Genomic DNA, 25698 nt, shown 5'->3' on the forward strand with positions numbered 1-25698 from the left:
TGTAGGGGGTGGGGGGCAGGGCATCGAGGTGTGAAAGCAATTCATCGTATTAAAGTGTAGGAGTACGAAGCAACGCCAACCTGTACACGTTCTGAGAGTATAAAATCAATCCGTTATTCACCCCTTGCATGCATGCATGCACATCGGGTGGTTAAATCAGCCAATCACTGTGAACAGCTTTGCTAGGCCATTAATTTGGCGCACCATCTCATCCTCTGTTAGAGTATATTAGGCAACTCCGGATATGGCTAGTTTAGGATTGATTGTAATCCCGGGATAATCTTCCTTATCTCTAGGAGAGACTACTTGCCCTCCAAGCCATGTACTCCTATATAATCAGCCCAAGAGGCTCAAGCAATACATCGACCACATTATACGCATCCTACTTTCCTACATGGCATCAGACGCCTAGGTTACGAGATCCTAACCCTAGCCGCGCCGCCGCTTCCGCTGCACCCGCACGCCCTCGGGGAGATCGAGATTGATCTCCGCCGGGGGCAGCGCCTTCCTAGGATGCGCCGCGGATCCCTCTGATCTGCGCCGCCGTCGTCGTCAACAAGCAGCAGGAGAGCTGACCTCTACCGTCGCCGTGGCCGCGTCGCTCGTCGGCATCGCCATGGCCCCGCCTTGGGCCGCCGCATCCTCTGCGTCGTCATCCCCGGCCCCGCTCAGAGCTTACCCGCCCCTTCCGTGCCTCAGGCCAGCCCCCCTCCCAGCGTCACCGCTGCACGAACTACGCACCGCACGCGTGCGCGAGGGGAGCCAAGACCGCGCCGTCGGGCGTACGGGCCGCAGCATCGCCGACTGGAGTCGCCGCAGCGCCCCCTCCATCGCCTGCTCTCTCCTCCGCATTGTCGAGCCTGCTGCCCCTTCCTCCCCAGCGCCACTTCCGCCACTGCCATGCACGAGGACACGGCTACAGGGGCGCCTCGTGGGGCCGCTAGCCCGCCGCACCTTGGAGCAGAGACGCAGCTCGGGCTGCACCCTCCCCGTCGAGATTCCTCTCCGAGCGGGTCTTGCCTCCTCTGCTTTTCTCTCTCTCCCTCCGTGTCTTTCTGACCGATGGGTGAATGAGATAAGGTGGGGGAGCATCCAGCTAGGTGCACCCGAGATTGTACCCGGAGGTCTACCCTGTTGCTATTGTGTTTCTTTTTTTTCCGATCAGAGATCGGGTTTGCGTCACCCTGCCGTTCGTCGCCGCTTCATCGTCGACACCCCTGAAGGTCGAAGGTGTTGTTGCGCCCTTCTAGGCTGCAGCGACGACGTTCGTGATCAAGCAACCCTACCGGTGTCGTCGCCTTTTCAGGCGGTGGCGCCACTCGCTGCCAGTCTTCGTTAAGCAGGCGCTCGATATGCCTCCGCGCCTCGAGCCGTTCTCGCGCGGACATCGCCGCCGATGTTCTTGAAGGAAGACGTCGTCGCCACCCCTGATCTGAGCACGACACTTGCTGCAACTTGTGTCGTCGCCACCCCTGTCCTGAGCGTGACCTAAGTCGCAAACCACGCTGTCTACCATCGTCATCCACCGCACCGTCCTCCTGCTGTCTTCGGCAAGAAGCTGCTGAGTTTGAGTACTCGAGCACCTCGACGACGCTTCGACCCGCGCCCCCTCCACGGCTTCGACCACATCCACCTCGACTTCGGCTACTACGGCACTAAAGGGCTATCATCTGTATGAGTCTCCAGTCAAAACTTTCGCACCGGCGTTCCGACTGCAGGGGGGTACGTCTCCATTGTTCTCCAGTCTGACCGTTCGTATTGCTACCGCTACGACTGTGGGGGAATGTTAGAGTATATTAGACAACTCCGGATATGGTTAGTTTAGGATTGATTGTAATCCCGGGATAACCTTCCTTATCTCTAGGAGAGGCTACTTGCCCTCCAAGCCATGTACTCCTATATAATCAGCCCAAGGGGCTCAAGCAATACATCGACCACATTATATGCATCCTACTTTCCTACATTCTCAGCTTGATATATGGAATTTCACCGGTGACGCCTTAGAAAAGAGTCAGGAGGCAGTAGTTGACAAAAGAAACTAGACTAGTAGGCCCTGAAATTAGGATTGTTTCATCTAATACAGTAACAACTACAAACCCATTCAATAAACAAGAAAAACAAGAAAGTCAACCAACCTTTGCAGTAACAGAGCAATATCTGCAGCTTCTTGTTTTTTCTGTTGCTTCTGCTGTCCATATATTTGGCATGAAATAACATAAGTAAATTTTATATCTGCTTGGGCCCGTGCATCAGGAGACAACTCATAGCCTTGAGTGTCAATAAATTGTACTGCAGAATTGCCATCTTCAATGCCTGGTAGAGCAAGAACGATGAAGATAGTCAAATTAATGTGTTATTAAGCAACAAACAATGCAAAACTATATACCCACCTCCAAGGTATCTCTTCTCCAGGTAACTTTGTAACATCAAAGCTCTTCTATAGTACATCATACCACGCACTGTGCCTCAGCAAAATAAGTAAATGAACACAGAAACTAAAGAAGGGTAAAACCATGCAGATAAGCACATCAAATAAATATTTTCAACCTAAAATGTAACTTGTTTGACCTTTGTGTCTTTTGGGTTTCATCTCTAGCCTACCCCAACTCACTTGGGACAAAAGACTATGTTGTTGTTGTTGTTGTTGTAAAATGTAACTTGTTTATTGTGCATCATTTTGTTTACTACTTAAGAATCTACTGGAACAAAAAGAAATGAACAGATAAATTTACCTGTCCTTGCCAAAGTTTGGCCACGATAGGACACCCAAAACCGGAGTTCCAAGATGTCACTTGGGCTATCCTTAAAATCATCTTCTGATGACTCACCACGACCAATTCGTTCTAAGAAATTAGCCCACTCATCTGCAGACCAGGTGAGAGAAAGTTACAAATGTAAAAACAACAATCCGCCAACACTCTTGTAGTGTAGTGGTAAGCTTCCCAATTGAGGAAGACACCAACCAGGGTTCAAATCCTGGTGGTAGCAAATAAATAAATAAATAACTCGTTAGCAACACAAAAAAACATTGGCAGGGCGCCAGCCATGTGGCACCTATGGTTGGTTTGAGTGCTCCTACCAGGGGGTATAGTTGCAGTGGTTGCTAACATAGTGGGCCGTGGTCGGCCCAGGTTACAGTGCAGCCCTGAGCCAGGCTTCGGGGGTTTTCTCGGCCGGCTTGACTGAGGTTTTTTCTTAATGCAATGCCATATGGGGGCCGTCTTTCCCCCGCCGGTCAATTTTTTTTAAAAAAACAACAACAATCCCTTTTCTTTTTGGTTGGTTGGGTGGGGGGCTCTATTTACAATACATCAATATAATGAAAGTGCTTTATTATAGAGAGTTTCTGCAAGAAAAATATTCAAGAAAAAAGGAACACTGTTGTCGCAGCAGCCTCAAAGCCAAACAAGTGACCACACAACACTGTGACAACCATGCTTACAGTTTACCACCAAAAGTAGTCGAAAAACATGATACCAAAACATAATCAGAGCTTGCCATTGCACTAGAGTGTTATAAAGCAAGAACAAAAAATATAGATAAAAAAGAAGGCTAAAATTAAAAGCAGGCACGTTGTTTTGTCATTCACTTGGACTTGCTTTTATACTCATCACCCTGCCAGAATAACAAAAAAGAGGTCGTATACTTGCCATTATCTAGCTAGAAGGTCCTGATGTGTTCCAACTCCCAATTAATGGATATTTGTACAAACCAGAAGTCACAAGCAAGTGCACCATTTTACAGCCCCTAAACTTGACGAGACTAATCCCCACCAGGAATCTCTCTTTTGCTGATTGGTGGAAAAAAGAGAAGAGGAGGATGCAAAAACAACACAGGAAGGGGTTTAACTCTCTTTGCATACTAGGGGCCTGGACCCTATGGAAACATAGAAACAACTGTGTTTTCGAGGGGTCGGCGCCAAATCTGCAAGCTGCAGTTCAGGACTTTAAAGATGAAGCTCATGTGTGGCAATTCGCTGGGGCTAAGGGGCTCTCTACCTTATGCCTCGAGCTGGGTGTGCCCCAAGTTTAGTGTTTGTTGGTCTTGAGGGTCTGATCCTTTGTTTAAGCGTGTATGTAAATCTTTTTTCTTAGCTCAAGTACGTTCCTCACTCTGGTCCAAGGTGAGGAGCATTCATTCTGTAATTGGACCATTCTTTCTCTCTTAATATAAAGATACGCAGCTCTCCTGTGTGTTCGAGAAAAAAAAAACAAGAAAAAAAAAACCCAAGTACCAAGGTAAACCAGTAATCAAAGCAGCATGAGTACTTCAGCAGACAGGTCCAGAAACATAGCTACACTTAAAATATTGTAAAATTTGCAAATTAGAAACTCATAATTAGGCATGGCAACAGTACCAGGGTATATTTTTTGAAGGTAGAAAAGTATCGAAATGCCATCTTCATTCTCAACACAAAGCTCTGACATGCTATAAAGTACAGTCTCACTGTAGTAGGGGGTAAAGACACTGTTGCACACGAAAATAGGTGTTAATAGGAACACATTCATTATGATATAATGAAGACCCTGTGAGTTAATAATACCTGAACGGGATCATCTCAGCTACAGGCTTTGCTGCTGGCATGTCCATGAATAGAGAATTGGTGAAAAATTGTAATCTTCTCCGAGCTTCAAGATTTTTTGGAATGTTGGCCGCCGAATCTTTGACAGTCAAAAGTAAGTGCAAACGCTTAACTTGTTCTTTCTGCAGGGACAAACAAAAGCATCACACTAGTAACAGCATCACAGCTAAGCGATTTTTAGTTCTTTTTTAAGATTAGTACCATTTCTGGATCATTTGGCCAGAAAATCTTAGAGAATAGGCGCCCTTCATTTCTAGCTCTTAATAATAGTTGCCATGTGTCGAACTGTTCCCTGCAAAAACAAAGAGAATGCTTTCAACAAAAAATAAATGGAGTATCATTGTCAAATAAAATAATAATAATTTTCACTTCATACCTAAGATTTGCTGCGAGAAATTCATGTGTGATAACCTCGTAGAGCTCAAGGAGAGCTTTTGTGACACCAGCTGCAAGACCAGCAGTCTCGTTGCGTATCTAATAGACATATCATTTATCATAAACACATTCATAACAATTTATGAAACACAGAAGCAAAAATGCATTCACAATAACTTAAAGGAACACAGAAGCAATAGGAATAGTTCAACAGTAAGCATGATATAATTGTTGACTTTGGCCTCTAGGTTAGTCACTCAATCTCACACAAACACACAAGCAAGAGGTAGGAGAAGGGAAAACAAGGGAGACACCATACAATGGTGCTGCTGAACTGAGTTACAGATGCTCTTACTCCTTGCATATAACAAAAGGTTCTATACAAGCACTACTGTTGCAGCATACTGCCCACTACTTGCTACTGCCTGGTTCCATCCAACATGACAGGCTGAGCATGACCAGAAGGGGAGCACACTACCTGCTCCTGATGCAAATGAAATGCAGCGGGTCCCTAGTCGGATTGGTTAGGTGGCTCTAGTAGCACTCCTCAGGCCCTGGGTTCAACTCCCCGTGGGAGCGAATTTCAGGCTGAGCTTAAAAAATCCCCTCGCTTGCCTACACGCCAAAGCACATGGAAGTGGTCCCAGCACGCTCTCACACGGGTTATGGTATAGGCTACGGCACCCCTGTGTAAGGGCGGGGTAGGGGTTCGGGGGTTTTCTTGACCTGCATGAGAAGGTCGTCTTCTTAGCAAATGCCCGGGGGCCAACATCCCCCCCCCCCCCCAACAACACACACACCCACCTGCAGGTCGAGTTTTTTTACTCGATTATCTATCAGTAATAAAACACCTTATGCGGAACATGCAAGTAAAGCACAATAGAGTGGCTTTTCATGCCCAAGCTCAAGAAATAAGGGTAAAAATCTTACCAGAAGACCTGTCAAACCCGTAAGCTTTCTCTGGACTAACTGCAACTTCCTGAGATTTATAGTCACTAAAAGCGAACCCTGCGCTATACTGTCATTGAGATCTCGGAACAGTCTTTCAACCCTGTATAAATATTAGCAGCACGTGTTATGGTCAAGTTGCAAAATAAGGGCAAACATTAAGTAGCCTTGATGTTAGTATCAGATTCATCTTTCTCTGAGAAAGCATACCAGCGCTGCCCTTCAGCATCAACCAACGAATGAAGAATTCTTTCAGTGCTGTAGTAACATTCCTTGACAGCATAAGCCATGTATTCATCTTTTGATATTCTATTCCATAGCTCATATTGCGAGTCTTTACAGTCAGAAGCATAGTCATTCGCCAACATAATCTACAGATGAATCAAACAACAGATTGATAACAGCCAAACCAAAGATTCAGATATGCAAAAGATTCATTCTCAAATATGCAAAAGGTTCATTCTCACAACGAAAAATGCTATTTGAACTAGGATTTCTCATACCTTGCTAGTCAGCAGAAACAACGGCCATTGCACAAGTCTCAAATTTCCACAGTTACTTGGCATCATAAGCAAGTCCATTTCCCTGAAAGGAAATCCACAAATATTGAAGCAAAGAAAATCACACATAAGGTAATAATCTATTAATATTTTCTGCCTGACCTGTGGCTGATATAGTCTTCTTCACGCAAACTCTTGATTATCTCATTCCAAAATGGGGAAAATATCGAGGCATACATCTTAGTAATTTCTGAATCCTAATGTGAAGTGATAGAAAAATAGAACAACATTACACTTATATTTGATGTTTCAAGAAATATTGATTATCAAATTCAACAGGTGACTTCTTTGTATAATGAATAGAAAAGGAACTTTAAAAAAACATATGCAGTCTATCATCAAAGCTGTAAGCATCTTCCCCTTGGAGAGATAATGACAACAACGAGAAAAGGGGAAATCTGAACTCACAAATTAAGAATGAACCTAGAATCTAGTGAAACAAGAAGCTAGGTTAGTTGGACAATGTTCGATTAGATTAGATTGAAAAAGAAAATACAACTTAGCAGGCCTAATGAAAATAATAGCAGTTATTTCAAGGATGTAAAAGTAGCAAGATTATGGAACCAATCTTTTACAGGAAGTATCAAAAACAACATGTGGTGAACAGGTCTTCATTTACCTGAGCAACTGGTCTGCTCGATATCCTGCAGAATAAGATACAAAGACTATGAAAAACACGCACCTAAAAATCCAGAGCAATCTATACTAAACAAAAATCAACATATCCAAAGTTCAGCTAATATGTAATTAATCATAGACAATTAGAATGACAAACTCAGAGAATAGGGCTAAGAACCTTTGAGGGGAAAGGTTTTTAGCAAATGCTTCTGGAAAGCTCTCAAAACGTTTATGAAGCATTTCTATTGAACGAATCTGCATCATATTAGCAAATGTCAAAATGGTAATTTTTTTTATTTGCAGATCATAAGAAATGTATGCATAGTCAGTAGGATTTGGATACGCGAACAAGCCCAGGACTTGAAAGAACAAAATATACCTCCCCAAGTCGACCTCTAGCACCCATAACACCACCAACAAGAGCCGATAAGAGTGTGTACCAAATGTGGATGTCCATCAGGTATATCTACAGACACATAGATACAAATAAAAGAACGTGATGTATCATTTGCATATTCTTTTTTTTTCTCTGATATCAATATCAAAGCTACAGGTCAAAACAGGTAACTTACAGCCAAGACTGGTGCCCAAAGACTCAGAATGGTCAAAGCATTTTTATTTCCTAAAAAACACACTGTCAGTCGTAGTTGTGTTGTTTTAATGTGCGTACAAATAGATAGTAAAGATAATTTCAGTAGATATAGTGGCAACAATTAAACAATAATATTAGTGTAGTATTTTCCAGATATACTAACCCCTTGATACAAGATCATGCCAGGAATACTTCAAATCATGGAGTTGAACTATTATATTGGTTGGTTCAACTAAAGGCCTGATCTGCAAGAGATGAATAACAGAGTATGAACAATTTTTTTTTGTTATACAAAACATAGAACAAACATCATATCTCTAGACTTTGTTATAACCACCTGGAGAAAATATGCAAAAGTAAATTTGCAGGCCAGTATGACAATCCAAAATATCACATATCTGCATAAGAAGATTAACAGTAAGTACATAACAAAGAATGATGAACACAGTCAGTGAGGGCCAGTTATCGCCGGGAGAAATGGTGGGTATTCAAAATGACAGTCTGGCAGGTAGTAAAATGCTAGTGGATGGTATATCTCAGGAAATTTCCAATAACTACTAATGTCAAATCACGCCAGGCTATTGCCAGTAACCACTAACATCAGAAAGTAATCAAACCCACGAGTATCTCAGGCTACTGTAACTCAATTCCTAATTTCGTAAGTGCATACCAGTGTTTCAAAAGCGACAAGGCGGCCCAAGGCGAGCTGGGTAAAACCAGACGCCTAGGTGACGCCTTTGAAACACTGGTGCATACATGTATCTAACCCTGAAACAAAGGCAAGTAGCACAACAAATGCCACAAGCAAACTTCATTATGAAATGCTCACAGCTAAACCAGGAGAATTAAGAGCAATCGGCCAATCGCAACGTATACTCAAAAAAATTAACAGATGGCCAGTAGTATATTTATGCTAAAAATTGAAACTGAAGGACTTGCTACAGATGTTAGCCTGAAGAACCACAAAAAAGGTTAAGGGTGTCAAAAACTTTGTTGCAGAAATCACGAAAAGCAAAAGGAAAGAACCTGGCATAATCACTTATACTCTCATAAAGTCCACGTCCAATATAATATCGCTCCTAAGAACAAAAGGTAAAAAAAGTCAGTTGATTCAATAGAATAAATTTCTTTCCCAACTTCTATGGAATGATGATATATACCTGGTATATCCACTTGAAAAAGTGGAAAAACTGTGACCGATCAGAAAAACTAGAAAGCCTGTGACAAGCAGGGATCTTGGCCATTAGTGCAAACACGATCCGAACACCAGCATAACCACCAAGAAAAAGACCATAAATCCGGAAATAAGTCGAATCAGAGTTCCTTGCATTTTTCTCTTCCAAGACCTTCCTGCTCAATATCAGCATTCATGTGAATAGATAACTTAGCGTACATAAACAGAAAAAGAAGTAAAAAACTAACTGAATACTCACACATAAAGATAAGTTACAAATGTTGAAACTGCAGTTAACCAAAAAAATCGGATAACTAATCTTGAGATGGCAAAACCTCTTGCCGTTTTATACGCACCAAACATGAGCATCACATCCAAGCAGCCTAAAGAAGAACGCAATAGCAATAAAATAAGGAATATAAAAGGAACAACAGAAATATCAGTAGCTTCCTATCCAGATTATATTAAAGATGAAAACATATGATGAAGCAAGAATTAAGTTCTACTTCTAAAAAAAATAACAGTAACATAGAGAACATACACTCAATGAAGTTTAGGATGAAAAAGGCTGGTCCAGCACTAAGTAGTATTTTAAAGGTGTCAATATTTATCTTCCCATGGCGAAAGGCGATAATAGCTAAGCCCTGCATCACCAATCCATGAAAAATCATCTTTAAAGATTATACATTCAAGATATACTTATTCATGATTAGTCATAACCTCAGACCACTAACCTCCACTAACCTGAAACATTAATAATAGAAAAATCCACAGGCGATGGAAACTGCGATACAAGTGCAGAAAAGTACGATGTTCAACAAAATTGGTCTTTCCTGTCTGCAAATAAGACATCAAAAGCAGAAATTTTAAGGTCAAAAACATTGGTAATTATGGAAATCGGAAAACGCAGAAAAGACCAACATTACAGGAAAACAGTATTGACTTTAGTTTAGTCAAAATGCCTCCCTCTTAGCTGCATGCACCACCAGATATTGCACAAAATAAAGATAAGTAAGAATAAACTGGTGGTGCAATATCATTATGTGTAATGGTAGAATTGACTTTCAGTTTCCAAGATAATTTTTAACTGTTCCAAATCTAATAGTAAGAACGGAGTTACACTGTAGCATGTTTCAAACAAAGTTACTCTGTAAACTGTTTAAAATGAGTCTTAACATTATGTGTAATGGTAGAATTGACCAATTATAAAACCATATGTTATGTACAGCAGCAGCATTACTGAGAGAAACAACAATTGCAAATTGGAATATTTTGGTTTAAAACAGTTTATTACATTCGAACCAATTAAGATAGCCTAGGAACTTAAATCCACAATCACAAACAAGCATTAAACTGATATGACAAGGCTAGAAACTAGCAGACAGAAAAGTAGGAACCTCAAGTGATAATATTTCATATAGTTGTGTTTCCCACATTGTATGCCCCTCAAAACTCACATATAAAAAAAAATACTAGTCTCTTTAGGAAAAAATATGCAAGATTAACTTACACGCTTCCTCTTAGCAGGCTTGCGCAAAAATTTGGAACCCTCAGCAGGTGGCCAACCAAGCTCAAAGCATGAACGTGACCTACACATACGTAGCAGAATAAAGTTAATGACAGAAAAGAAAATGATATAAGAGGAAGCAGCAGATAGGCAAGCTTATAGACCAACCAAAAATATTCATTGAAGTCATCATAATTCCTCCAAGCAGAATGTGCAGCTTTTCCATCATTATTATTGTTAGCCTCCTGTGAACAATATGTGCAAAAGCTTTCAATGCAGCAGCAGAAGGTCTGAGACAGTTAAACAACCAGCACGCAATTGGCTAATTTTAGCCTAGCTTAATACATAATGGCAGGCACAAAATAAACTAGACAGATGGTGCATGACCCAGTAGGCCACTAGAACCATCTAGTTTAGAATATACCCAACACTGAATGAAAACTTCAACAAAATAAACAGAAGTAAAAATACAATTCCAAAGCACCAAACAGTGCCGGCAATACAATGTACCATGTGCAACACATCTTGAAAGTGCAATTGTGCAAATAGGATTGAATTTTATAACCAAACAGAAGTTAAAATTCTGGGGGAAATGCTACATTCAATCTATACTTGCTCTTAAGCTTAAAAACAAAATTTCATGTCAAAATTATGTTGATGAGTTAGTAATATTTGAAGAATATACAAATTGATGGGGAAAAAGAAAGGAAACAATTTTGTTGCTGTTACCAAACTTATTTTTGTTTAAATGGACATATTTCAAGATTTGGAAATGAAACGCCAAAGACTGTTGAAACACCCCATGGAGTTTCCACAATTTTCCAGATTCATCCAATACCTTGGTGGAACCTGGATTACATAATTACACCCTACACGCAGATTGTATAGTTGATGTATGGAACCCATACCAAATTTTTGAAGGGTATATGTCAATCCAAATGCAGCCAGAAATACAAGTGGAGAAAACATTACTTATCTATATGATAAAAGTAGATCAAAGATAGAAATAGAACCATTAACAGACAAACCTACCGCTGCCATGGTTTCATATATTGGGGTGATTATTTTCTCCAGAAATGAGGTGGAACCATCACCAGTAATACAACTCTTTGCAGGTTCAGCTTCAGATGAGTCAAGAATTCCATCGAGTTCCTTTGCCATCTGAAATATACCAATAATGTCATTGAGCTGAATAAACTGCAGTACTGTACAGCGGCACATTGTTAGAGAAATACAGAGGACTTCTTCCCTAACAAGGACATATACAACTACAACAACAAAAGGAGCCGAGCTTAAGTTTTGACATAAAATGCAAATACGGTTACTCAATATTGTGGTATCTGCTAGAGCAAGGGTTTGAACACTGAGAGATATGGGATAATGGGACTCACCCTCAACCACAGTCGGCAGGGCTTTTCCCTTACAAGCAAGGAGAGGCTCTGAAGCTAATTAAGTTAAGTTTAGGTTCATTGCATAATTCCTATGAAGTACATGAGGTCCCTTATGTATGAGGAGCTAAAGTCTATAATCACAGAAACCAAGCTGGCCTGCATCTCTAATTTCCTAACGAAGCTCATCACCTTCCTAATTAGATGATCTGCTATCTTCATGTGACTCCTGATTTATGAATTACTAATAACTTGCCACATCGGCCTGGCCTGTGCAGCTAATCCATTCCACATGCAAATTAGCAGACGATGACCATCTCAAGGCAAACACAGGCCTACAAAAACCATGCACAATTCTCTATGTTAAGTGGCCTAACACAAACCATGCACAATTCTCCTTGCTAAGGGGAACACACCACGGAAACCAAGACACCACCAGGTGAGGATGGTCATACAGCAATTGCTGCACCAGGCTATGTGCTCTGACCACCGCTGCCTGGAAACAGCAAGGCTGCCTGCCTACCTGCTACCTGGTAAGGGATTGCCTAGTAGCTTAATTTGGTTCGCCTTCTTTTTGCTTTCAAACAAGAATTGGTCATTTAATCTAGAGGATTATAAAACGGTAGAGGTGGTAATCTGGACAGTAATATGTAGTCTAACTTCTCCTCACTGTCTGTCGAACTTGAGATGCTTTGCTATTTTATTAAACCTGATTTCATACCCCCCCCCCCCCCCTCCTTCATTTTATGTATAGGATTTCAAAAAATCTTCAAAAGTGATCTTTGACCACCGATTCCCATAGAATATAGTATTAGCTGTTACTAATATCATATTGGACAGTACATCAAATATAAATTTATTGTTACAACTTTTAGACACTAGACAAAAAAATGACAAATTTTTAGTCAAAACTAAGTTCGATTATTTTCAAATCCGAATACGCCCTACATAAAGGAAAGGAGGGAGAAATTCATATGATTTGCTGATCATATGCAAGATGAAGAACAACATGCGCTGGTCTAGGTTGCTTATGTTTTGTGAATGATTACCCAATTATGTAGACTGTCATCATCAAGTTCTACCAAGGATTATCACAATAGCACCTGTGCACCTACTATTTATTACCCCCTCATCTTTAAATATAAGACACTTAGGCTATATCTGATCAGGGGCCACCCGACCCGACAAACCCAAACTGACCCGCCCAAAAAAACCCTACCTGAAAAGTGCACAGGCCTGTTTTTTGACCCGTGCAGAAATCTGGGTCATGTATGGGCTGCCATTTTAGCCCGCGGTCCGGCCTGACGACCTGAAGAAATGAAAAGAAAAACACACAGCACCCCAGCCTCCCAACATGGAGACCAGCCCAACAAGCACTAGTGCAGCTGCACATATAAAAAAATGAGTTCTGTACACATAATACAGATTACAGCTCAAGATGAACCCATATGATGTCGGGATGTCGGGTCAGCCACCAGGCTATCGGGCCAGCCTCGGGTTGGGTATGGTCTATGTTTTTCAGCCCAGCTCTCAGGTCAGGTCAGGCACGGGCCAGAAAAAAAAAAGAGAATCAGGTTTCATTTGGCCCAACCCGAAGCCCAGCCCGGCCCGAGCTATGTCAGGTCTAGCTTAGGGCAAGCTAATTAATTCATTTAGCTTGTCCTAAACGTCATATATTGAAAAACAGAGGGAGTAGCAATTAAGTCCTGACTGGCAGTGCCACACCCCAAAAAAAAAACAAAAATATGATATCACTTGCCAGAAGATACAACAGGTATTCTTACAGTATTCCAAATTAAACCATAAAAGGAGCAACTTGCTAAGGACAAAGCTAAATGTTTACTGCAGCTGACATATCAGTCATAGTCATCGACCTGACAATACCATCTACACAAAGTATAGGCCATACTAAACTCATTTCCAGATGTAGTCTCTCTGAAACTACAAAAGAGAAAGAACAGCACTTGGGTTAGGAAGGGACTCACATTGTGGAAAATGTAACATAAGCATTCTGGGAGAAAACGAATATTCGCAGCTTCACCCCAAATCAAAAAGTAGAGAGCAACCAATATGATCTTCCGGTTCTTATTTACTGCTTCAAGGCTATCCAAGATTTAAAAAAAAGATGGAAAACAGGTAAAGCATTGCACAAGGTGATACCACGCACAATGAAAGTATTAACCACAAAAGTTTTTATCACCTTGTCCATGCCACACGCTTTCCCAAGTACCTGCACCATTTTATGTAATTGTCCAGAACTTTGCAGAAAACTTCAGTGACCACCCTCTCATCAATTTTCTACAAGATCCATAGCTTTGCTTAGTGCTTGTTGCAATATACATAAGAGAATTTACTGGCAAAAGGACACAAAAGGTTATTGGCTAACATTAAAAACATGGCAGCCAAAGGTTTACCAGCAATATGTTAACAATAAATCTAGGCACCTCAGATCCCTATCCAAACAGAACTACAGTACTGGAGTGACAGGTATACCTTAAATTTGTACACAGGTCAATTGATAAACACAAAATGCTAACTGTTTAGATTTTCATTCCTCATTCTAAGCCAAGCTTAACTTACATGAATTCAAACATTTGATACAGGAAGCTAAGCACTAAATGAAAAATTCATAAGCAAGGACACCATAGAACACCCAGCTACAGTTCATATACACGCCACGTTTGGAAGCGCTCTAGCTCCAGCTCCACCCGGCTCCGGCTCCAATCAGCTCCCTGATTGACAATTCAGCGTTTGGTGGTGCTTCTCTCTCTGCTTCAGCTCAAGCTTGTAGTGCAGACAAGACCTAGGCGACGGCGGCTTCTTCCTGCATCCCCATCAGATAGCAGCGTCGCGAAGACGAGCTGCAGGTGAAAAGCGGCAGCTGGCAAGTGGGCGGACAGGAGGATGAGCAGTGGCCGACGGACGGGTGAAATGGAGCGGTGACCGGTGGGCGGGTAGACAGGGACGAGCGACGGCCGGTGGGCAGGGGTGAGCAACCAGTAGACGAGCGGGCGGCGGAGATGAACGTCAGTCGGTGAGCGGGATGAGCGGTCAGCAAGAGGTGGGCGGATGGGGAAGAGAGTTACGGCGAATGAGCAGCGGAGACGCACGGAGCGGATTGAAATCATGGGGAGCAGGTTTTTTCTGCTCCCCACCGCATGTACAAAAACAGGAATCGAATTCTCCCACTCGAGGGGAGAAGCGGGTGCCATTTTTTACGTTTGGCAGCGCTCCGGAGAATTCGGCGTGTAGCGGAGGGAGCGCTGCCAAACAGGGCCACAGTTTTAAAGACTGGGTTTGTGTTAGAAACTCTGTAATGTCCGTGCCTAGTTACTAACATATTGAGTATTAAAGCAGCAGGATACAAATTTCTTATCAAAATCCTATATAGCAGATGATTAGTTTATTGAAACCATAAGCGAATTGACCACCTCTTCCCATCAGCTTAAGATTTTGGGTTGAATTGGTTGGTGCATGCAACTCAATAAGGCCAGAGGTCTCGAGTTCGAATCCTAGCGTGCGCGATTAAATAAAATAATTGCGGCCGACTCCTAATTTTCACGTTTGAGGCAAGAGGGAGCCTACATGTCAGGGGGAGTGTTGAAGTATAAGTGAATTGCCCACCTCTTCCCATCAACTTAAGCTTTTGGGTTGAATTGGTTGGTGCATGCAACTCAAAGTGCCTAGTTGCTAACATATGGAGTATTAAATCAGCAGGATAAAAATTTCTTATCAAAATCCTATACCAGATGATTAGTTGCTGTAAAAAGAGAAGAACTTACCGGTTCTGTCCCATCGAGCAGGCCAAGACGGGACTGAGCATTGGCTAATGTAAGTACAACATTTTCACGCTGGTTTCGAATATTATCATCCTGGAACAATCCCAGACAAATTAGATGCTCAATACAAAGGCAACACAAAATTCTATCATGAAGCTGGTGACGAACTAATTGGTCAGAAGCTAGAAATAAAGAACTTCCCATACAGTTACATAATCAGTAATCAATTCATATAATACAAAGATCAACAGAACAAGCATTAAAAACTATAAACTTTTGAAAAGAGTCTATGAGAGACTTTGTTCAACATAACTTTCTTCTGCAGAAGTGCAAAATGTTCTTGTATGAATGTGATGTAAGAACATCCGCATAATATCAAATTGTCAATGTCCAACCAAAGACAACAGAGAAACAAACTGTATCAACACACAAAGTAGCTTGTTAACAAGCAAAAGAAAGATGTCAACAGTCAATGCCAGTTGTATTTTAATCGTTTGACACTTCAAAAGTAAACTACAAGGTACAAGCACTAAGCATACAGGTGGCTCTGGCAAAGCTTTCATTTATGCCAGATCTGAGCACAGGTTGCCTCCCATAATAATACGAGCAAAATATTATGTAAAAGACATCAAAAATAAGAAAGTATGTTGCTCAGAACAAGCAGCAGCTTGAACTGTAGCATATGCCAACATGGAGGATTAAGTATTAAACCATACAAGAAATCTAGCAAAACATTTAATATAATGTGATCAATCAACAAAGAATGTGAGACAAGAAGCTTTTTACCTGAAAGCCAAATACATATTGCAAAAGGTCAAAAATGTCTTTCTGCCTTAGCTGTGGTGCATCATAAGTGAACCGTGGCAGATCCTCACAGTTTTGAATCGCTGTCGTTGCAGCCCTGACCTGATGCAGTTGCATGGAATTTTTCTCAACAACAAAAGATACTTCTTTTATTTGTTAAGGCATAACAAGACAATGAAAAAGATCTTGAGTCATGAGTACCATTTTGCAACTAAGAGTTTAATCTGAACAACCTATTTCCTCAATCTTCATTGCAACATTTAAATCCCATAATACATTTTAATTCTCCGGCAATGAGGCAAAGTAAACCATAGCATGTGGGAAAATGGAAATAGGACTACCGAGGTAGTGTGTTGTACTGTTGTATGATTATATTAAAGCTTCCAGTCCGAAAAAAATAATTAAATGTCATCCAAGAGAACATACAGTGAAAATGTCTTAACTTGACAAGCAGTTTTTTAAAATATTTAGATAGGTCATAGGAAAATGACATTTTATGGATTTGAGTATTTGACCGGCAAATACTTCTGAATTATGTTAGTTGGATTATGTTCTCAGGCATAGTACAGCACATATCGGTAATCGAGGATATGTTTTGGAAAATGTGTCGCAATTCGCAAACCAAAGCAAATACTCATACCTCGGGGAAAAAACCAATAATGTTTGTTACTGACGACGGTGCATCCAGGGGTACAATGTTGTATGGCATAAGTTCACCTCTCAAGGCTGCATCAGATCTTTTTATTTTCTTAATCTGAAAAAGACAGAGGAAATAGTACCAGTTGATTAGCATAACACTGATTTGTTATGGTTTAAAAAAATATTTGAAACAAACCAGATTACTATTGCAGGCTTTTAGCACACCAGTATACAATCACAAACGAAACCACAACAATGATTCCTGAGAATAGTTACAAAATAAGGGGGAAATAGCATGGTCATGGGATCTTTCATGAATTACCTCCTCTAGAATTTGTCTATGAAGTCTATCAGTTGGTGATTGCCCGACAAGAATTTCCAGAACATCAAGCAAAGCCCTCAAAGTAACATAAACTTTCTTCATTTCCATAGCCCTAGCTCCCATCCTGATCATAGCAAACAAAATATACTAGACATGAGTGATTTAACATATATAAGGTTTGTATCTTTGAATGCCATAATGGCAGTAGGCCCTAGAGGCACGAAATATTTAAGCATCCATTGCATTAAGAAAACTAAAAAATGCACAACAAGAAGGAAAATTTCTTATGATATGTGATGTGGTTGAACTACATAGCTAAGCAGTTCAACAATAAGAAGGCAGATGAGCAGCCTAGGTTCATCAAAAATTGCCATAGAGAATAAGCAAGCGGAAAGGCACAAACAGTGTCATGTATACATCCCTGTCAATTCTATGATTATCACAGGTTCACTGCGATTACGTTATTATACTAAAGACAGATGACATAATGCAGTTCCGGTGGCATAGTAATACGTTATTCAGACCCAGTGATCGAAAGGTAATGCAGGCAAAACCTCCTGTGGCATAGTAAACTTTTTGTGACTAGTAAAATTGAACTGGACAGATGCCTTGCTTTTGAGTAAAAAAGCATGCTAGCCTAGAAGATAAAAGTCTATAATGGCACATTTTCTGAAACTCTACTGCTAGGTCAGCCCGGAAAAAAAATGTCGATATCTCTTAACAAAGAGTGGCCATACTCTGTACTGAACGTTCCTGACTCCCTAAGTCTCTCCTGTTCACGTTGCATATCATCAATCCGGCGCCGACTCTTGTAATCCAGATAAAAATTCCATAGAACTTGAATGTCATTTTGCCGGTCTATCGAAGCCCCATCCTTCTTCGCAAGTTTTTGCTGCAGAATGCCATGATTAGACAAGGGCAGTTAGGAAGAACTCAATGGAAAATAGACTGAATGTGAACAAAAGTAATTAGTATCTGAAGATGGGAGCAAGCGTACCTTAATAACAGATTGTAAACCTGTCTTGAACTGAAGCATCCCTCTCCCCTCACTGCTGGGATCAAGGTTTTGAGCCAGTGTATAGGCTTGTTCACAAACTGTGGTGCAAGCAGAAAAGGTGTAACTTAGAGTAACATCAAAGCACCTGCCTAGCCTTAATAAAGTTAGCTGATTATCTCTGTTAAATCCCTGGAAGGGGTATTTTGTCTAGTATGTCTTACAGATTTATAGCACTGCTCAGTTTTCCCAGTGCAGAGACCAACCAGGACAAACCACGAGCCAGCAACATCCGAAACCTTAAGAATTGTGATTTCGTGTGATCGGGTAGCGTTAGTAACTGTGAACTCCAGTCAGACTGAGGGCACCTAGAGAACTCAGCTCTGCGCCTGGCCATTAATCGCCAGCACCTAGACCCTAATCATCACAATTCTTAAAAGGGAAACGCGGTACTGCACGACTTTGCATCCCCAAATCAGCAACTATGAAAACCCCCCAAATCAGCAGCTCCAAAACCCCATCCAGAACTCCCTCGACCAAATCAGCTGCCAGCTCCATCCATGTACTAGGCGAACAAAGAGAGGGAGAGGTGGGGTAAGGATGGGGCTCTGCTTACGGATCCGCGCGACGTTGGGGTCCTCATCCTCGATGTCGTCGGCTGCCTGCAGGATCTGCTCGATGTTGGTGGTCCGGCCGAGCGAGGCCGGCACGGCGGCAGCCAGCCCCAGCCCCCCGGTCGCCCCGCCGGCGCGGAGGTGGTCCCGGTCCCGCTTGAGCGCGGCCCGCACGAGGCGCTCCCAGTTGTCCGCCGCCCGCTCGGGGCCCCCGCCCCTCCGGCGCCTGGACGACGCCATCGCGGCGGCGAACCCTGCCTAGGTCACTCCCAGTCCCAGCAGCGGAGCGTGGAGGAGGCGCGCCGCGCGATCTGGTGCGGCTGCCTGCGCCAGCAGCAGTGGAGGGCTCGCGTTTTGGGGGCAGACCGGACGGGAGCGGATTCAAAAGCGCCTCGAGGTGGGGTGGTGAAGAAGGGAGGAAAAAAAATTGGTAGTTTCCTTGGCTAGTCGCTCGGTTTCACTGCCGCCGCCGCGCCCCTGGGATGGCCGCGTGGGGCTCGGGTGCGGGGGCGATCGAGAGCAGGGTTTACGTTTTCGTTTTTGAAAAAAATTTCGGTGACCATCGGAAACGGTATACCGGCCGAAATTTCACGATTTTTCGGTAATTTCGATCAGAAAGAATTTTCAAATTCAAAATTCCGAAATTTCGGTATACCGGCCGGTTTTTCGGTGCATCTCGCCGGTTTTTCGGTGCTTTTCACCGAAAAATGATGGAAATAGTTGGAAAATGATGGGGAAATTATGTATTTGTGAAAAGAAATTGAAAATTTTGGGGAGTTTGCCCTAATTATATCTATATTTATAGATTATAATACACAATATATAAAAAAACTCCAGCACACAATGAGAAATACGAAAACGAAGCACATAATTCATGTCCAAAGTGCACACGTACTTAGTCCAAAGTACAAAGTCTATTAAAATTATTACAATTAAGTTCGTAGTCCAATTAATACAACACATTGCTTCCACAGTAATCGAAAGTATTGTCCATCCATAATCCATGTAGCAAATGCATAGTCTCTGCATACGAAGATTTTGTATGAAATGAATGGAATAACTAGAAAAAAACGAAATATAGATATAAAATTTTTTCGGTTGCTTAAGTACCTGCGTTCTTCACTCCTCATAGATGGTGAGACTTAAGCAAATTTTGACCTACCAAATCAACTTAGATTTTGACTCCTCATAGCAAATTCATCATTTTGACCTACCAAATTTTCGCTCCTCATAGAAAATTCATCATTTTGACCTACCAAATCAACTTAGATTTGAATGATTTCAAGTGCTATAAGCTAATAAAAATCCCTAGTTTTTTATCATAATTTTTGCCGATTTTTTTGACAATTATTTATAATTTTTTTTGAAATTTTAAAATTCGAAACGAAAAATACCGAAAAACACCGGTATACCACTTTCCGGTACCTACCGAAAACGGAAAATTCACCGATTTTTCGCCGATTTACCGCCGAAAAGTTAAATCCTGATCGAGAGGCGGGTGCGGGGTGAGTGGCCGTGGGGGCGCACGCGGTAACCTAACGTGCCGGCCGCGGGCGACGCGGGGATGACCTGGGCGATGACTGACTAGTTTGCGTGCGTCTCGATCGAAATATCGCTTCTGTTCGGCCGGATTTTTGCAGGTTTTGCGCGTTGTTGCGAGCCCGTCAGACAGCAAAAGCACATCATAGGAAGGCCGGTCGATAAAAGTAGTCTCAGATTGGACAGCGTTGTTTTCAAGTAGCTCGGGTGTTTGCCTGTTTGGATGAGCTAAATATTACGAAATTCAGACAAAAAAATGTAGCCGATCCAAACAACAAGATTATTGTGGATTTCTTATTTTATAAAAAAAGATTAGTGGATTTTTGTGTAGAATATAAAACTCTAAGGGCCCAAACGCTTAATGGAGTAGTCACGTAATCTGGTTCTACACCTAGCTATTTTGAGATTATATGCACAACCAACCCCTCAACCACCAAATAATTCATGATCCGAATAGCCCATCTCTTTATATTCTGTAATCTAGATTTATAATTTGTTGCTCTTATTTAGATTCTTATAATATATATCTCGAACAAACATGCCCATCTATTCTTTTATTGATTGTTTGTTTTTTTATCCTATAAAATTATGTAACGATGTGTGTTGTCCAACTCCAACTGGAGCAGTGGAGCCGGCTCTGAGTGGAGCTAGAGCTGCCTGAGGGAGGTGTTTGGCTAGTTTAGATGTCCCAGCTCCAGAACTGTGGTTTGGCAGTGTGGATTGACCACTATACCCTTAATTGGCATAGTTTTATTGTTTTGCATTGCCCTATCTGATCAAACATGGTTTAGAAATATGATTACATTAATTCGGATAATTTGTCCATACAAAAAATTCGAGATACATTAATTCAAATAATGTGTCCAACCAAATAACTCAAGATACAAATCCATAGATCGAATAATGTGGTCAACCAAATAATTCGGGATACAAGTCCATAAGTCCATAGATCGAATAAGGCCAAATAATCCAAGATACAAGTCCCTAATTTAAAATATGATTACATTAATTCCAAGCTAAGACAATGGATGTAGCCAAACTATCACGAAATGCGTCCATAGTCACAAAGCTTGGTTCCGAAGTATCTCCATCAGAGGCATGTGGTGACACAGCATATTTGTACATAAATCATCGTCGTCCACGTCTCAACCACTACTATGGTCCTTTATTTATCTCTTACCTTCCAAAAATAGTATCTCTAGTGTAGGTCTTTGTTGTTCCCTCATGATTTATTTGGAGTATTTGAAATATTTATTACGTTTCTCATGTTTCTAGCTAATGGATGGGTTATCGGGTGCACTGCACTGCGATTCAACTGTGAAGGGGATTAATCTCAAATGTCAATGATTTCTTTAGGAAAATGGTAACTTTTTGCAATTGCCATTTATATTGGTCAGTTTAGTCTACTTTTCGTTGTGTCAGGCACCACCAAATCACCAATTAAGTTGGTCATATAATCGAGAAGTTACACTTGTACCATGTATACTATAAGTGTTTTATCTTGATTTTTTTTTACTTTTTGAACAAGAAGCAACATAAATGGATGCAAACCATAATTAACTCAAACAATAGAAAATTAAAATTGTGGGAGTTCGAATGTTGAGCAAAAAAAACCCTACTATGAACAAGACCATTCCATTATTGCTGCACACTCACACTTGTCAATGCACTATGAGTGCATGACGGACACTAACCACTTCACTCCACCACAGGGCAGCCTGCTGGCCGTCAACCACGACATGCTTGAGTGCAAGGAGCATCTCTCCTACTGGTCCTAGAAGCGGCGGTGCTTGGGGAGGGATTAAAAACATCAAACCGAGAATTATCTCCACAAAGAGATAATAAATCTTCTCTCAAAAAAGAGAATAAATCAGTTGGATGGCAAGTGTTGACACTAATTTGCGCCAACACACTCGAATGCGCTAGAACGCGCGGATCGTCGACACGATCTTCACCAATGGGCTCCCTGCGCACAGACCGGTCAGACCGGTTATGGCGACCGGTCAGACCGGTTATGGCGACCGGTCAGACCGGTTCTACAGAGAACACCGCGAAAACCTAAAACCTCGAGCTCGGGAGGGACCCCGTCGGAGCTCGTGGATCTAGGGTTGCTCTGAGATCGGCTGGCCACTCAGAACGCCATCGAACGCCATGGAGACGAGCGAAGAACAGCAAATAGGGTTGGAAAAGTTAGGGTTTGGAGGATAAAAGATAAAGGTAATTCTGTGAATCGATTGGAATTATCCTCAATCGGCCGTGGCCCTTCATATATATAGGGTGGGGAGGTCTGTACCCGTTAGAAGTCGGAACCCTATCAAATCTCGTGTCAAAATACAACTCCTAACTCAGATTGAGCGTTTTGGACCGGTCTGACCGCTCTGGAACGGTCTGACCGCTCTGGAACGGTCTGACCGGTCAGACCGGGGTGCAGGTCTTCCGGGAGGCATAACTCCCTCATCCGGACTCCAAATTGGACGTTCTATATATGCATTTCGATCGTCTCGACGAGATCTACACAATGGTGTAGTCCATTTGGCAATTTGACAAACTTATCTAGACCGGTCTGACCAGTTCAAGGGAGAGGTCTGACCGGTCCTGCCCATATTGTCCAGAAAATCTTCATCGTACCAATTTTGAGTGTCAACATATGCCCCCCTGTTTCTTGGTAAAGCTTGTGTACCAAGAAACATATCTCCAAGCCCAAAAATACACTTGAACAACGAGAAGCACCTACACACCAATCATGTCTTGCTTTCAATGATGATAGTGTATATGGTCATGTCATCTGGTGCAAATAGAATAAGCCTGAGTATAAATTATCTTGGCTGTGAATCATGTTCATCCAAAGAATCGCTTCGGTCCATTTAGTATAATAATCTGTAGCAACTAACACGAAGCAATGTCTTTTTGAAGATAGAGGATTAATTTGAACAATGAAATCCAATCCTCAACCTCGGAACGACCATGATTTGATAATAGGATGTATCATCACAGCGGGCACCAATAGTAAATCACCAAACCGCTGATACTCTTCACACCCTTTTATACTTCTTGAAACAATCAAAGTTCATGGTATACTAATACAAACCGGCTCTATCAAACAACCACTTCATCCCGAGAGCCGATTGATGTGTACCACAAACGTCTTCATGAACTTTCTTCATGGCAACTCTGGCCTGATCCGAGCTCAAACATTTAAGAAATAAAACTTCGGCTGTTCAACGATAGAGCTTATCATTGACTAAAATGTTTTTGAGTGTTATCCGCTGAATATCCCTTTTGCATCACGACCAGGATCTTTAGATAGGAGATCATATGAACCCTCCAGTCCTGATCTTCGGCTTTAGTGATGAATCACCTTTCATAGCCGAATTGGTATTTCCAGTAATCTGGGCGGTCAGACCGGTCTGGGCGGTCAGACCGGTTGCATCGACCGGTCGGACCGGTTCGTCCAGAACCTGCAACTTGGTCTTTGCTTGCATCGGCTTTCGAATATGAAAATATTTCTTCATAATTGATTAGCCAGATGCTTGCTTAGCCAGAGCAATAGCCCATCCATTCTCTTCCCTTGGTATATATCTTATAACAAATCCATTGAAGGAAGAAATAATATCGAGGCACTTGTCAAGATATGCATTTAAATATCCATTATATCATTAGCATACCTCGAATACTTGCTGCAACATCAAAAGTGAATCACCAAAGGCTTCAACACATTTTACGCCCGTAGATTGCAAAAAAATCCAAGCCAAATAAGAGGGCTTCATACTCAACTTGATTATTTATGCAATCCTCCTTTGATCGGTTTGAGAACTCAGAATACCACCACTTGGAGAAATCAAGACAGCACCAATTCTTTGACCATCATCACAAACCGATCTATCAAAATATAATTCCGTGGTGTGCAAGTAACATAGCCGATTTCCAAAGCATGCTTATCATTAATCCGATGCTCAACAATGAAATCCGCTATGATTTGGCCTCTCATAGATTCCAAGGATTCACAAGCCAAATCATATTCAACTAAAGCATAAGCCCACTCGCCGATTCTATCACTTAAAATCGGCTTTTGTAACATGCGCTTGAGCACATCGGTTTGACATACTACTATGCAAGTACTAGATAGTAGATAATGCTTCAATTTGGTACAAGCATAATAGAGAGACAAACATAACTTCTTAGTAAGAGTATACCTTGTCTCCGCATCAATAAGTCGTCGGCTTATATAAGTGATGACATACTCCTTGTCTTCGGTTCTTGAGTCAAAACAGCCCCAATGACATTATCTTCAACAGCCACATAAAGCCTGAAAGGAACCCCTCTCCTAGGCGCCTTGAGCACAGGTGGTGAAGACAAATAAACCTTGATCTTTTCAAAGACCTCTTGCTATTCTGCCCCTCAAGTAAACTCGGTTTCATTCTTTAACCGAAGAATAGAAGTAAGAGCATCAATATGCCTTATTACAAATAGTTTGCCAATTTTCTAGCTCGAATTGAAAAACTTCTAATTCGGCTTTTATCAGCTGATGTTGCAATTTTCAACCAGCTCAAGACCTCAAATACATGATCAAAGTCTTGAGAGCCCCTTGCAAACTGATCTGTTGCATAGAAACTTCATGAGGTAAATTATCATTTGCCAATATTTTGCCCACCGAGCACTTAAATGTCGTCGAACTCCATATTGTTGCTCTTTTGGTGTAGCCTCATGATCCACTAGCTCCTCATTGCCTTGTACCGAGAATGCTAGCGGCGTTTCTCCATCGCAAGGAACCGAAACAGGCATTGCCAATTCGGCTTTCTGTTCTGCTGCAACCTCAACCGGTCTAACCGGTTGCTCTAGGCGGTCAGACCGGTCGCTTGTATCGGTCAGACCGGTCTCCTGAGGCGGTTCGACCGATCATGCTGGCTGGTCAAATACTTTGACCCTCCATACCTTGTCTTGAGGGACCATGGGTCTATAGTGGTTGGATTGTTTGTCCCTCAGCCTCTTGAACTCTTTTTCCTTCTTCTCCTGAGCACGTAGACGCTGCAGCTTCCTTCTTTGAGTACGAGTCAACCCTAAAGGACACCATCTTGGTTGAAAGTACTTTGATGTCGAGTTACTGCTGCTAGCCTCATGATCATTAGCCATGATCGGCCTTTGGATAGAAGGATTGACCGATTTACCAAAAACCATCGGTCTTGTACCCGCATCATTGACAACCACTTTGATATTGTCGATTTGCACAACATCATCGGCTTTAGCTTTCTCTGGATCAATAGTG

The 25698-nt window shown here is 41.9% G+C and overlaps 1 protein-coding gene across 3 annotated transcripts in view; it reads right to left on the minus strand.

Annotated features, from left to right (window-relative positions):
• Positions 1–19352, minus strand: part of LOC120689710 (callose synthase 10-like) — a 32976-nt gene extending 13624 nt beyond the window's left edge. Inside the window, exons 1-34 of one of the 3 annotated variants that reach the window (XM_039972093.1) lie at positions 18899–19352; positions 18286–18383; positions 18026–18180; positions 17289–17412; positions 16968–17081; positions 16310–16429; positions 15527–15616; positions 13945–14042; positions 13730–13847; positions 11389–11517; positions 10525–10601; positions 10360–10438; positions 9594–9686; positions 9391–9493; positions 9109–9232; positions 8836–9025; positions 8702–8754; positions 8013–8073; positions 7839–7920; positions 7656–7705; positions 7463–7549; positions 7262–7338; positions 7085–7109; positions 6568–6662; positions 6409–6490; positions 6116–6276; positions 5888–6008; positions 4959–5056; positions 4784–4874; positions 4544–4704; positions 4358–4467; positions 2733–2864; positions 2391–2459; positions 2136–2313 (exon numbers count right to left, since the gene is read on the minus strand). In XM_039972093.1, the coding sequence (XP_039828027.1) occupies positions 2136–2313; positions 2391–2459; positions 2733–2864; positions 4358–4467; positions 4544–4704; positions 4784–4874; positions 4959–5056; positions 5888–6008; positions 6116–6276; positions 6409–6490; positions 6568–6662; positions 7085–7109; positions 7262–7338; positions 7463–7549; positions 7656–7705; positions 7839–7920; positions 8013–8073; positions 8702–8754; positions 8836–9025; positions 9109–9232; positions 9391–9493; positions 9594–9686; positions 10360–10438; positions 10525–10601; positions 11389–11517; positions 13730–13847; positions 13945–14042; positions 15527–15616; positions 16310–16429; positions 16968–17081; positions 17289–17412; positions 18026–18180; positions 18286–18383; positions 18899–19136 (3683 nt within the window). In that variant the 5' untranslated portion in view covers positions 19137–19352. Of the gene's footprint in view, positions 1–2135; positions 2314–2390; positions 2460–2732; positions 2865–4357; positions 4468–4543; positions 4705–4783; positions 4875–4958; positions 5057–5887; positions 6009–6115; positions 6277–6408; positions 6491–6567; positions 6663–7084; positions 7110–7261; positions 7339–7462; positions 7550–7655; positions 7706–7838; positions 7921–8012; positions 8074–8701; positions 8755–8835; positions 9026–9108; positions 9233–9390; positions 9494–9593; positions 9687–10359; positions 10439–10524; positions 10602–11388; positions 11518–12963; positions 13153–13729; positions 13848–13944; positions 14043–15526; positions 15617–16309; positions 16430–16967; positions 17082–17288; positions 17413–18025; positions 18181–18285; positions 18384–18898 lie in introns of those variants that run through there. The other 2 variants (XM_039972092.1, XM_039972094.1) reach the window with 2 other exon arrangements.
• Between the last annotated feature and the right edge of the window lie 6346 nt (positions 19353–25698).

Source organism: Panicum virgatum, chromosome 9N (assembly GCF_016808335.1).
Source record: "Panicum virgatum strain AP13 chromosome 9N, P.virgatum_v5, whole genome shotgun sequence".
Taxonomy (NCBI): domain Eukaryota; kingdom Viridiplantae; phylum Streptophyta; class Magnoliopsida; order Poales; family Poaceae; genus Panicum; species Panicum virgatum.